The sequence below is a fragment of the Morone saxatilis genome, unplaced genomic scaffold (genome assembly GCF_004916995.1).
Source record: "Morone saxatilis isolate NCDOM2014 unplaced genomic scaffold, NCSU_SB_2.0 Contig21, whole genome shotgun sequence".
NCBI classification, from domain to species: domain Eukaryota; kingdom Metazoa; phylum Chordata; class Actinopteri; family Moronidae; genus Morone; species Morone saxatilis.
The window spans coordinates 11382899-11397239 of NW_023339774.1; the positions used below are offsets into that span (position 1 = coordinate 11382899).

The window sequence follows — 14341 nt, forward strand, 5'->3', positions numbered from 1 at the left end:
TGCAATGCACCTGGAAGGAGATGATTTATACAACTTAAAATCACACAGGTAAAAAAAAGTGTTGATAGCATCCATTTTGCAATAAATAAAAAAAGAGAAGAATCTTAGTTAAATGTTTTTTTTACCTTTCTGGTTAGTTACACTGAGAGGTCGTGATGCTGGAGCAGCTGTCCTGTGTCAAACCACAACACAGCATTTTGGTACCAGTATCATTTCCATACCAACATTGACTCGGAGCCAGCACAGCTCCTCCCTAAAACAAATCCTGCTTTGCTATTGGTTCAAAATCAATAATGCAATACAGGTTGAATGATTTGAGCTGATGGTAGCATTTCACATACAGTTACTTTTCTTCCATTATTCACCAGATGCAAAGTCTATGGGACTATTTTCTATCACAGGTCTATAGCAGCTCCCACATGACCTGCATATTTGTACTTCATTTTATTCATTAAAAGCTTATATATTTATGTCTACATGATTCTAATGCTCAGCAGTGGTAAAATATTGGTTTGTCTCCTTAACTTGTGCCTTATTACCCTTAAATGAGACTTTAGCTGGAAGGATGGCCTGTAGAAAGAGGGAGACAGTCAAAGCACAAGAAGAAGAGTTACTATTATAAGACAGTGAATCCTTAAAGGAGCAGTGTGTAGGATTTAGTGGCAGCATCTAACTGGTGAATTGCAGATTGCAACTAACTGAACGCCGCTCACATCTGTATTTGAGAACATGGAAATGAGAACGGAGAAGAAATGGTGGCTGCGAAACTCACAAAAAAGGCGAAGGGTCCTATCTAGAGCCAGTGTTTAGTTTGTTCGTTCTGGGCTACTGTAGAAACATGTCAGTTCAACCTGGCAGACTCCACGGAAGGTTCATACTCAAATGAAAACATACTTATTATATTCCATTTCTGCCAATACATCCTCCTAACACACTTTAACACAGAATAATATATTTTTTAGCACTGTTGCTTTTATGTTAAATTTTATATTATATTTATATTTTCACCATTATATGTACAAACACCAAGAAACAGTAAATATTAATTAGGTTCTGGTTGGTTAGAAAGGTTTTCTTCCTTATTGACTACCACTGAACTCTCCCCAGTTTCTGAACATCTCTTCAGTGTCATTGTTCCTTTGATGAAAACAAACACGCTGTGTTACTCTATGTGCATCACGATGTTTAAGATATTTCATACAGAGGAACATTCTTTTGCTTATAAAGAGATATATTCATCATGCAGAACAAAAGTAGAGTAAGTTAACTATAACTGAACACTTGAACACACAAGCTTCCTGTATTAAATATCACACAACAAAAAAGTTAGAACAAGAAAGATCATTGTTCCAAAAACAGACTGCTGGTCAAAAGGCTCAAAATATGGGGAAATTGCTTCGGGTGAAATCTATGAATTTTTGCTTTGTGTCATGCAGAAGACCCTCTTAAGGTCAGATTTGGAAAATTGCCTGTTCAAAATCACTTTTACAATGGCTGAACACATGGAATTAGCCACATAATAAGCAGTTGCATGCTGATGTCCCATTGCTATCAGAGATCACAGCCTTGTGTGATCTTTGATAGCTGTACACTGTGCTGTACACTGGTACAAAAACAAGATAACGACTGCACGCAGAAATAAATGTTATAACATGTTATACTTTTACTTCAGACGTGAAGGTTTATATATTTCAGCAGGTTTTAGGTCAACATGACAATGACTGGGTATCACGTTTACACAAAAACTTGAAGAACTTAGAAACATAATTATTTTCTTTACAGTATGATACAGTAACAAAGTCTCTCATTTGCCCAAGTTTCAAAGTGGTCAACAATAAAACCTAGATGTGTTCAATGTTGTTTGCATCACATGCTTTTAACTGTTGGGCAAGCACTCATGCTCATCTGGCAATGATGAAGTTTTTCACATGTGCAAAATTAAAACTGTCATGCAAAGAAACATTTCTTCTTTGTGTGATTTGGTGAGCTCTGCACATTTCTCTGCATAGCACAGCTTTACAGTAAAAATTAAAGTGTTTGCCAGTTTGTATTCAAATGTGTCAAATGTGTTGCATGACCCAGTTTTCCCTTTCAGGATGATTGAAGTTATTTCAGGCCTGGAAGCTTGCAGCTGTGCACTATGCAGCAGTACTGATCCATGTACCTCTACAGAGACTAGATGACATTCTCAAAGAGCTGCATAGAAGCCATTATATTTTCATCCTATTGAGAAAAGAAAACAGACGCAAAAGTTGCTGTTTTAGCACAAAGCTGCATGTACTGTGGTATTTTACGTATGGTAAAACGTTGTCAGTGTGATTACCTTTTGGCAGGTTTCTATGAATTCATCAATAGTCACTACTCCATCCCTGTTCCGATCCATTTTCTGAAAAATGTCAGACATGTAAAGGATGTGATAATATTTAGATGTCAAGGATCAGGCTGTGTGGTTTAGTGGTTGCAGAGATAACATACCTGGAAGAATCTCTCCACATGCTCAAAGGGGGAATCGTCTCGAACGCTGGGTGAGGTATACCTACCCATCATGTCATAAATGGAGGTCATTATTGCCATCATTTCCTGCAGAAGACCAGACAGACATACACATCACATCTACAGCAGATTTTGCTCTGTTTTCACATAAATGAGATTTTGTTAGTTGATTGTACCTCTTTAGTAACATATCCGTCTTTGTTGATGTCATACAGGTTGAACGCCCATCGCAGTTTCTCTGTAACGGAGCCTCTGAGCAACACAGACAACCCTATCACAAAGTCCTGTAAAACCAAGAGGAAGTTTAATTATTAGCTTTCATTAAACAAAAATCATAGACCTTTTTCACAGCAGCCATTCTGACATGAAGTAGTAGGGTAAACACAGGTGTTACCAATGATACTAATTAAGGTTGGTGTGCTGCTACTGCGCATGCTGGGTCACTGGGAAAGCTCTGCTACACTAAATGGAATGGAGCCTTGATTACGATCATTAGTAACACCTGTCTTAAACCTACTCTTCAATGTCAAAAAGGCTGCTGTGAAAAAGGTCTATTGTACGTACTTCAAAGTACAAAAACAAAAACAAAAAAACAAACATGCAGTTCCAACTCACCTCAAACCGGATGGAGCCACTTCTGTCCATATCAAATGCGTTGAACAAGAAATGTGCATACGTGGTTGCATCTGAGAACACAAAATGAATATTCAGGGTTGAAGATGAACAGCAAATGGCCTTTTATAATTACAATACACAAATACATTTCTTGATATTTTCTTTCACTTCACACAAGCTGTTATTTAGGTTTAACTGAAGATTAAGTAAAATATTAGTTTTGATGAATATTAACCACCTTGATTCTCATTGTTCAGACAGTTTTAACTGTTTGCTACTAGATTTAAAAATAAATAATAGAGGGCATTCATTTTTCATGCTTATGCAATACCTGTTTGCATTATTTACATACTGTACCTCCTTGAGGGAAGAACTGTGAGTAAATAGTCTTAAAAGTTTCCTCATCCACAAGCCCACTGGGACATTCCTGTCGAAAGAGAAACATTTGTGTTACGTTATCATAAACCGATTAGATTTTGGTTCTGCCTCAAGCATTTAAAATGTCAACTTTTGAAGAACATTGTTTAAAATTGACTTCAACTGCACTTTCTGTAGCTGCCCCACTGTCAGTCAGTCAGTTTCAGCTCGGGAATAGCATGCTGCCATCTTGGATCATTCAGATTTGTCATGTTGATATTACAAATAATCTTGTGGTAACCCTTCACAGAAGACAGAAGAGTTGAGGCTGTTATAGCAGCGGATTATTGCCCGTAGTTTTAGAGAGAGAGATTCAGCAATCATATACACCAATCACAAATCATACACCTTTCTATCAGAACCAGCATTAACTTTTTCAGCAGTTTGAGCTACAGTAGCTCATCTGTTGGATCGAACCACACGAGCCAGTCTCACTCCCCATGTGCATCAGTGAGCCTTGGCCACTCATGAGCCTGTCTCTGGTTCCTTTTCCTTCCTTGGACCTCTTCGGATAGGTACTGACCACTGCAGACNNAGCTGCAGTTTTGGAGATGCTCTAGTCATCAAAATCTGGTCCTTGTCAAAGCTGTGCAGTCATGTCTATGATATCATGACATTTGCAAAACTAAAAGCTCATCCTCTTAAATCAAAACCAGTTGGGAAGTGAATCTGATGACTGTGCTGATTGTTTTCATACATTTTTGAAGCCTCTGTAAAGAGACTGAAGCTCCTTCCTGGTGAACTGTGTCTGGGCTTGGAGCTGGTCGAGGCCCTCAGGTTGGTGACGCACCATGGAGAGTTCCAGGTCGCTGTCACAGCTGTCTGTCAGAGGGAAACAGAGAAAACAAGGGGGTGGAGTGGGAAAGAGGGGGAGGAATAAAGGAGGGAGGAAATACAGGTAAGACAAGAAAGAAAGAAAAATGAAAGGGTAGGAGGAAGTTGAAAATACTATAAAATCAAAATAGATGGGAGGCACAAAAAATTAAAATTACTGCACGTAAATAAAAATGCTCACCATCTTTACAAACAAAATACAAATTTTAAACCAAAAATGGAGAGGTTTAAGAAGGAAAGGTGAGACAAGGAAATGGGTGGGAGATAAAAGGGGATAAGAGTATGTATCGGATAAAAAAATGGCAAAAGAAGATGAATCAGAGGAAAAGATCTACAGTAGAGAATTTTTTGATAGAAATGTTTACGAGTAAAGGGAACTTGTAGCTTGCAGAAATAGTGTGGTAAGAGGAAATATGCAGGTATAGGATAACAACTGGGTAAGAGCAGTTTGTTAAGGAAAAAAGATCTCTAATTGTGGACACGTTGGCTCCGTCTGAAATAACTCCCTCTTTCACTCATTCCCTCCATGATAAACACACAATAATTTAGTCTATAATAAGTAATAAATTGAGATTTCACTACCATTTGTGTCCCGTGACTGACAGGTGTAGTGTCACATACATGATACTTCTTTTTACTCCATTGTGGACATTTTTGAGCTCACTAAAGAGCATAAACTTCACATTGCAACTGACACTTGCAAATAAGGAGTGATTTTAGACACAGCCATTCACTTGACATAAAATCACAGGTGTCACTTATTAACATTGATCAAGTCTCCATTTCATCCCACCTAAAACCAATGCAGCCATAATTCATCTTAATAGTAACACCTGTGTTTGACAAGTCTGTGTCCGCAGATAAAAAGGGTTATTATATCAGCCAATGGGAGTAAGGGACAAAACTGTTCAAGTTCAGCCAGCTCAATAAAAAAATAAGGGGACGAGATTAACGGAGATGGCTGGGATGAAACAATAATAAAACTAAATAATAATGCACAGATTGAGGAACACTACAGGAGGTACTCACCATCTTTACAAGAACAAAACACAAATTGAAGTTGAAAAAGAAGAAGTTGAAAAAGAAGACATTGAGGAAAGGTGATGAAGAAATAAGAAGGAAAGAAGAAAGTCACAGAAGCGTTAAAATATTGAGGCCTAGCTTGATATTTAAGCAACCAACATTTACAGTGAGGACACAATTAAAGAATAGATTCACATTTTAAAAACATTAATGTAGAATTAAAGAGTTTTTGTTTGTTGTTCACTGCTAGTATGAACAGGAGGACAATTACAGCCATCAGAAATTATTTCTATGATGATTTATATTGTTTCCAACTGTTTTAAAAAGACTATAAAAAATGTGAAGCAATCCTTTAATATTTTACAGCAGTTTTTTGCGACTGCAGTTACTCATCATTTTCAAACTACTATTACAGTCAACAGAATAACAAGAAAGTTTGACAAGATTGTTGTTCCAATGCTTTTAACACACAAACATCCCAATTTAACGTCTTAAAACTTTATGTCTTACCTTCCAGTGACAAAGGCTCCCAAATCCCGAACTGTTTGAGCACAACAACAAACAGTCCAATGACAACAGCAACGGCAATTATTTCCATGCCATCCAGTCCCATTGTTGCCTTGCATTAGATACCGCCTGTGCAAAAGCCCCTTTAAAAAAACCTAAATTAACGAACGCTTTTGTAAAACAGATACTGGATCTTCTCAGCTTGTATCCTAACAAACATCATCTGTTACCAGTCTCTTTACTCCTCCTGCGACCTCCTTTTATCAGTGTTTTTGTACAGGCATCAGCTATTACGTTCACTTAAATGAAACCCCTGACTTAAACCACTGACCAGGAAGAAAAACAGATTGACTGCAGAGCATCCTCCTTTAAGTTAAAAGGTTCAAAGTCCATCATGTGCTCTTGCAAAGAAATATCGAATTCATAGAAGCTTAATCCCCCCAAATTATCCAAAGCTATCTCCGCTCGCAAATGATCCATCTCTGTTACAGCTCGCCGGCATTCGACCATGTCCTGAGTTCATTTTAGGATCTCTCCCACAACTCCATCAACTCAGGGGCTCCACCCCTACTCACTCCATCTCCTCTTACTCTGTCCTGAGCTGTCGCGTGGTGTGTGGTGCGTGGTGGTGGTGGTGGGGGGTTACTGAGGGAATTTCTTTACTAATAGTCTCTGATTGACAGTCCACGCAATCTTTATTTGCTCAGTCATGTCAAGGATGTAAAGCTGTAAAACCAAGCATTGATCCACATTTGCTGATGGCAGGGATATGAACAGCACTTAGAAAGAAGGAGCCCGGCCCTGCCCTGTGTGGCGCTGCTCGTGTCTACTGGGTCGTTCAGTGATACACACGGTCAATAACTCAAGAGGATTCTTACTCAAAACTGAAAAACATTGTGACTGTTGCGATCGTAAAAACTGGTGCTTTGTTTATGGCGCAACTCAGAGGTCAATTCTGTAAAATGCTTCACATAACGTACATCTGAGAGTATCGGTGGTCCAGAAAGACTTGTTTACAAGTTGTTGTTGACAAGATGTGAGTGAGTCTTTGTATGATTGTGCTGTGCTGGAGGATGATGGGAGTAAAGAAGAATGTAGTTCACAACTGATGACTCTGCACAACATAATGGACTCGGTTTAAGTAGGAAAGCGGGGTGGAGAGGAAATCAATTGTTGAGAGGTAAAATATTGGTCTTAAAGAAAGCGGGCCAGAAATGCATTTGGATAGCCGGGGAGGGGTTATGTAAATTGACTTGTCCTTAATGTTAAACATCTACTGAAATAACTAATGAACTGGGATAGTGCCTCTCCAAAGAATTTCAATTCTATGGCTGCAGGGTGCCTCAAGAGTGGTGTTATTCTGTACCTACATTTCCCACAAATCCCTTCATCTTTGCACTTAGTTTTAGAGTGGGTTTCTTAAATTTTAATTATCACTTTTAAAGCCCGAAATGAGTGTGAAATGAGGTTACATCTCTAACCTCACAACTCCTCGTCATTGATCCCGAAGGTGGAACGACCTTCCAGTGGAGATCAGGATCACTTTATTTCAGTCTCTTCTTAAAAGACACTTTTATTAGTCTTGTGATCCTTCTTACTTGTATCCTTCTTACTTTTAAAAACAACTCTAATTGTTTTTTACATTATCACTTATTCTATGTATTGTTTACTGATGGTGCTATGATTCTTAGTGTTCTTTCAAGATTCTTGTTGTTTTTACCCTGTAAAGCACTTTGTAAACCCACTGCAATAAATAAAGTGTATTACTATAGCATTAGGATCTTTTGTGTTTGCAACATTGCCATTGTCAGTGATGGGTTGTCTAATAAAATGTTGCAACTGGTTAGTGGTTTGTGCAGTATTTTTGACGTGTTGGTTAATCCTACATCACCTGACAGAAAGACACTCAGCCATTACATCAACATGCAAGATGCATGAGCTCATGTGGGAACTCTCCTGCCATAAAAATAATGCAGTATTATACTATTACCTTAAGTGCTGAACTATCCCTGTTCTTCTATTAAATACAGACAAGAGTGAGGTGGCCTAAGCATGCAGACTGCAGACAGTGCAGCCATCAGTCTCACCATCAGGTTTTAATGACTGCAGTGAGAGCAACATTACAGCTCAGAGCCTGAGGCCATCAATCAACTAAAAAACTATCACACAAGTTCTCGTCACACAATTAAACACCCTTAACTTTGCTCCCTCTCAGCCCTTTTTCTTAGCGCACACATTTAGTGATTCCATCCGGTTTAGGCCTATTGTTTCTTGGCAAGAAACTGGCACTGGAAAGGCTTCATACACACATCTTGCATTGTGCATCATCAGACTCTGAATCTGATTGTCAAAGATACAGGTTTTTAAATGGGCAGCCATTCTGGATGTAATTTTGATTTCCATATTTCATTCATCTGTTGGTTATTCACATATCTTCTTTTAACAGCTGATACGATTTGACAGAAAGCACAGATGTTCTCACTCTATAATATCATATGACGGTTAGCTTCCTCTCTTATACAGTTATCAATGGGAAGAATGCGCAGCAACCGCAGCCACAATGGTAATTCATTGTACAGTTTGACCTCTTAAATATAATTAATATAATATAATCGTTGGGCTTAACCGACACTAAGTAGTCGATTCACACATCAGCTTCCTTGTTTCCTTTACTAACATCAAATCAGATAACAGCTCAAATGTAGCAACAAAACAAAAGAACTACAAAAAATACATAATATGCTGAGCTTTACTTGTGTGACATTTCTGGATGAGTTATTTAACACAGTATTTTAACAGTTTACCAGTGAGTTTTCTGATGTCTAGTGTAACAAACCTGCAACTTCATACACAGTATGAGGTGGAAAAACTCATAAGGCAGGAAGCGGTATCTGTTGTACAACAATGTACAGTAATTACAGCCAAACAAACATCTAAAAAACATTGTTTTCAGATGTTATAAAAGTGTAACATCCTCTGAGGATGTCTGCTGTGTGATGTCAAAAATATGTTTGTCATTGTGTTATTCTCACTTACATATAAATCATGTTATGTATTGCATCATGTTTTTTTCCAGCATTAAATGTTATGAATATTTGTTTCTGTGGGAGCATGCCTCTGAAGTAGCATTTTTTTAGGTTGTTCTGCATGAGCTATGTCTGTATGAGAGTGAGTGCAGACCACCATCTACTGTACAGAGACAGCAGTGCAGGAGACTTTCAGTTGCTTTAACGTCTACAGACCAGCAGATGGCAATCAAGTTGTTATAAAGTGAGGGAGAAATTAAACCTATCAAATGGTTAAACCTCAACAGTTATTTCCATTTTAATACGCAACTAACAGTCCCGATGGATAAAAATAACAGTAAGTGAGAATAATGATGCTAACACATTTTCTTTTGTGATTCACTTCAATCCTACTGTAGATTTACTTCAAGGCCTTATAAATAAAAGATTGAGACCTTTTCCTTGCTCATGTCCACATTAGACATCACATACATTGTTATATCTAAATTGCGTAATATAACTGTTTTTACAGGCAAAATACTTCAAAGTGATCATTTGTCAGCCATCAGAGCATTTGATCTGTGACTGTTTCCATCAATGTCCTGTCCAATGCACATGGCCATCTGTCTGTTGGCAGAGAGAGAAGTCAGCAAAATGAGTCTGGATGACAACAGCAAGTAATTTCTGGAAACCGCGGAGGAGAGATTTTGTCTGCTCATCACTATGTTTGTTACTCTGGCTTTTGTATCAATGGGGGAAATAATCTAACAATTCAAAGAGATTGTTTCCACATTAGTCGAAGTAAGGGTATTATTTTGTGTGATGCTGCTTGGACGGAGTGCAGGAATGAACGTCTGTCCTGCCCGTCAAGTGCATGCACATAGCTGACTGTCTGCGCTGTCTGCCCGCACAGAGGGGCAATGTCAATAATTTATAGAAACCAAGAAAATGGGGGCATGTAGGGGCAGTCAGTGGAAGACACTGTGATCTTCATCTGAAGAATGTGCCATTTCTTCTTAAATTAAACATGATGAAAGGAACTCCAAAGCTGTGTATGTATGTATGTATGTATGTATGTATGTATGTATGTATATTTTCTGGTTGATTAATCCCATCATAAACTGTAATCATGGATTGAAACGAGGCCTTAAAATGAAATCCTGTTGTTTTTGGGCAACAAACAGCTCTCTCTCTCTCTCTCTCTAAAAGAGAGGGAGGGCGAGCACTGGATGGTGATGATAGATTGATGTAGTGGATCAAACTTAATTCTGTGAAGCAGAATCAGAGGTAAGAGTGGCAGCGGTTCATTCATTGACTGATTAGCTGCTGAAAAGAAGTGGCATTTTGTGAAGAAAGAAGCCTCTGAGGTAAACACTGAATAGAGGGAAAGCAGGGTAAGAACATATAGTAGATGTGTCCTGTATATGGGGTGGGGGGTGATGCTTTAAAATTCATGTATTCTGTAGTGCAAGAGATGGAAGGCCTGCCCTCCTACTGTATCTCCCTCTGCTTCCCCACCTCCTGCTGTCACAGACAATCGTGCAGACATTCAATTTACTGAGTTGTTGTTTAGGGTGTGAGCCTGCTGGTGCGTCTCTATGTGCCTGTACCTGGCCCTTGTTGCGTGGTACTGGCGATAATCCACTTGACGAGACAGCACTTCATCAGAGATTTACGCGTGAGCCTTGGTTTCTGCCACTTGGAGCCCTCCGTCTGTCCACCCTGGTTTGGATCCATCCCATTGGCATCAGGCAGCAGGCCACCATCCACTGCCTTCTCATTCGCCTGAGGAAGACAGAAAAAGAAAAGCTCTTTACAGACAGGAGACAGACCTTATGGTGCTTCTCTATTAAGTTCAACCAGCTAATTCACCTGACCACACCTGCAGGAAGCGAGAAGAAATCAAGCACTCCTGCTTGGAAAAGGAGACACACAACCAGGTGTCATTTCTCCCATATTATAACAGACAATTTTGCTCACCAGATGGGCAATAGTTATTAATTAAGTTAATAATATTGTGTGTCCAAACTTAGCTAAGAGCCTTTGGTTCCTCACCCACCTTTGTCTGTTTGTTTTGAGTGTTGTGTGCATTGTGTAGGGGCATGGCTCTATGGATGGCAATGTTGGTTTGATGATGGCCGGGCCAAGACTTTGGTCCAGAGTGAACTATCTCAACATGGATTTGATAGATCTCCATGACATCTGGTACAGATATTCATATTCATGGTGCCCAGATGATGAATCCGAATGATGATGTTCTTGTTTATAGTTTATGCATTCATAGCATCACCATGTTAGTTTTGTCAGAGTGAGCATGTTAGCATGGCTGCCTGTCTATTGTTCTTGTTGTTGGTAGCCTTGGTAGCTTCGAACCGCACATGCAGAATTACTCAGAAACTTCCCTGGTGACTCTCGGGGTTTATGATGCTGAACATGTAATTGCAAATGCATGTCCCTGGATTTAAGTTCAGCTGGGCCCTTTGTTAAACTCTCTCTCCCTCCTGCCAGCCCTCTGCTGCACTCTGTCTAATAAAAGAAGAAAATGCCTCTAAAGTCCTTTAGGCCAATGGGTCTCTCAAGCCTACAAACAAGGTTTACAAGCTATCATCCACTGTCTGGTATAGGATGAAAGTTACAGACAGCAGAAGGTCCTTCACACTCTCTAAGACATATTACATGTCTGCTGAGGAAGTGATTCCCACAGAACCCAATTTAAACCCATTTAAATTCATAACTTCCTATAACTGCTTTTTAGGAGGAACAAGTTATATATTTATATTGGTTTTTAATCATACAGTGGTATGTCATGACAGTAGGTTTTGGCACTGGCAAGCTGGATCTTCTTTCACAGTGAAAAGGCTCTTGTGACATCCAGATCGATACGTCAGTAATCAATACCTCAATACTCAAATGCTGTTCATTTGATATTAAAATGTACTGTTACAAAGAATGATCTATCTTTATGTGGTTGCAAGGCTCCTTGCAACTACATACATTTATGTTAAGGTTATTTTAACACTGCAGTTTGGAAGAGATACAAAGCTCTGTAAATGGTGGTCTTTTATATGTTATACAGATTAAGAGATATTAAAGAAGTTTTAAATGTGATTAGTTCCCGGAAAGGCGAGCGAGAAAAAAATCTAATAATCTTGTAACCTGAGCACTTGCGAATAGGGACATGCAAGCTCTCTTGTTTCCAGTTATTTGCACCATCACATAACATCTTCTCATCTCACACCAGATGCACATTCAGTGTATATTCAGATTAATATTTTAGTGATAATTAAGCATTACATATCTGAGTGAGTGCCTTTAAATAGCACAGCCAGTGTAGAATGATAGCATGATAACTGTGATGCTTTTTGAAGCTTTTCTTCTAGGTTTAGATTTGGCTTCTTCCTTCCTTTTGGTGTTTGGTTCTTTAGAGGCAGTTTTCTTAAGGCCTTGTCTCCTTTTTCTTTGTCTCTGCCAAGTCTTTTAGTTCCTCAGGATAAAGTGCTGTATAAATAAAACAGCTTTCTTTGAGAGGTTGTTGCGAATGTAATGTAGAATGTAAAGAGATTGTAGAGAACAGGACTAATATCAGTATAGGTTCTTCTGTCCCCTTGATCCCCTATTTGAATATGAAGGGATGCCAAAGCATACAGAGCATCAAGAGTGTCGCTCAATAATTCACACTCCTTAAAACTGCATCAATAAAAGATCAGAGTTGGCTGCCATGTTGAGGTGAGTGATGACTACGAGTAAAACAATAAGAATGATACTTGATGGATCATACAAAAGCCACACGAACAAACAAACACATACTGTTCACACACACACACACACACACACACACACAGGCAATCACACTGTATGCATCAATGAGACTAAATATCCATGACCGAAGGCACAAGTGTCTCTCACTTCTGGCGTGTCTTAGAGTTAATCCTATAACATATTGAGCAAATTGTAAAATATCAATCATATTAAATCATTTGTGACCCATTCAGAATTTCTGTGAGTTCATGTTGAGGAAACTAAAAGGTTTGAAGAGAAGGGGATTTGGGTCTTAACATCCAAAGCGCTGCATTATTAAAAGACCTGAAGCCATGTGTGCCGAGTAGGGAGATGCTCTCTGTGATCATCCAAGTCATCAGGAACACCGTGGGCGACCATCCTCCACTGATCAGCACATATGTTACCTCTCCGAGAACACACACACACACACACACACACACACAGTGCTAAAACAAAGACACAGCCTGATATCTGCCAAGATTGTTCCTTTTTTCCAGCCTATAAGAGACAGACAGCTGATGGTGGAAATGTCAGTGAGATGACAGCCCTTCTGCTGCTTTAGATCTGTTCAATGCTCGCATCCTTTCTTCCAGCCCTGCACAGCTCTATTTACTCCTGTTTGCCATATAGCTACGATGGTTTGGCCTGAAGTTATTGGTCGTGAAAAACAAACAAGCACAGGTTGTATGTTACTTTATACCTCCACTTTACTACATTTCAGAGGGAACTATTGTAGTACTTTTTACTCCACTACATTATTTGACAGCTTTAGTTACTTTACAGGTCCAGATGTGTAATGTAATGTGCAATGTGACCTTGCCTATGTATTTGTTTTACTAACTGCTTGTGTGTGTATTTGTTTTATAATTATTATGTGTTTGGATGAGATATATTCTACTCTATACTACATTAAATACTAAAAATACGATCAAGAAATAAAATACAATGCATTTTTATAGAATAAACAACCCAACAGCATATAAAGTAGCATATAAAGTTAGCCACACATATGCTGTACATTAAAATGCTGCTTATATGTTAATGAAATAATAATATCATAATAATATAATGCATATACGCTTTGAAAGGGGCAGTTCTGCATTTTTTATTTGTTTTGCTGATAATACATCTGAAGTGACTACATTCGAGTATTACTACTACTACTACGCAAAGTATCCGAGTACTTCTTCCACAGTGCATGCCTCGCTAAAATGATTTTTCTTATTAATGTTTAGTTAAGTTTTAAGACTTTCTGCTTGTGGATAATTGAAGTCAGAGTGAGTTCGCTGCACAGCCCCACAGGTACACTGAGAGGACATACAGGAATATACACATATCGATCGCTCTGCATATAGTCTGTTCCAGCATTAAGTATATTCAAGCATATAGGCTATAGTAACATTTGTTGTACCTGCATTGCGTCTGGTTTCGAGTTGCTGTGCTGCAATAGAAAATCGCTGCAATCCTCCTGCGCTCCCGCTCCTCAAGCGACCCCTATGTGATGTGCAGCACGCAGAGAGACGAGAGAGAAAACAGCTATTGGAAGGAGGAGCAGAGCTGCTCACAGTCCGCGGCTCACACACTCATCTGAGGAGAAACACCGTAAAACTGAAGTCTCCACAACAGCAGCAGATTAACAACCCAACCCGAAGAGTCAAAGAGATCCT

The 14341-nt window shown here is 39.0% G+C and overlaps 1 protein-coding gene across 2 annotated transcripts; it reads right to left on the minus strand.

Annotated features, from left to right (window-relative positions):
* Positions 1-1019: 1019 nt before the first annotated feature.
* LOC118332643 (calsenilin-like) lies at positions 1020-14341 on the minus strand. Of its 2 annotated transcripts, XM_035668030.1 has the most exons (9): positions 14086-14341; positions 10505-10679; positions 4223-4347; positions 3466-3535; positions 3109-3179; positions 2670-2777; positions 2476-2580; positions 2324-2386; positions 1020-2223 (listed from the first exon to the last, which is right to left on the minus strand). In XM_035668030.1, the coding sequence occupies exons 1-9, from the start codon at positions 14089-14091 to the stop codon at positions 2176-2178; spliced, it is 771 nt and encodes a 256-aa protein (XP_035523923.1). In that variant the 5' UTR covers positions 14092-14341; the 3' UTR covers positions 1020-2175. The 2 variants fall into 2 exon arrangements, with proteins under 2 accessions (XP_035523923.1, XP_035523924.1); XM_035668031.1 differs by lacking the exons at positions 10505-10679; positions 14086-14341 and adding an exon at positions 5893-6421.

Bases quoted from the DNA above. Each gene is read 5' to 3' on its own strand.
- LOC118332643 (XM_035668030.1), bottom strand. The intron at 4,348-10,504 runs GTACAGGCACAT...TCCCTCTGACAG, and splicing joins TACCACGCAACAAGGGCCAG to ACAGCTGTGACAGCGACCTG. The intron at 2,224-2,323 runs GTAATCACACTG...TTTTCTCAATAG, and splicing joins TCATAGAAACCTGCCAAAAG to GATGAAAATATAATGGCTTC.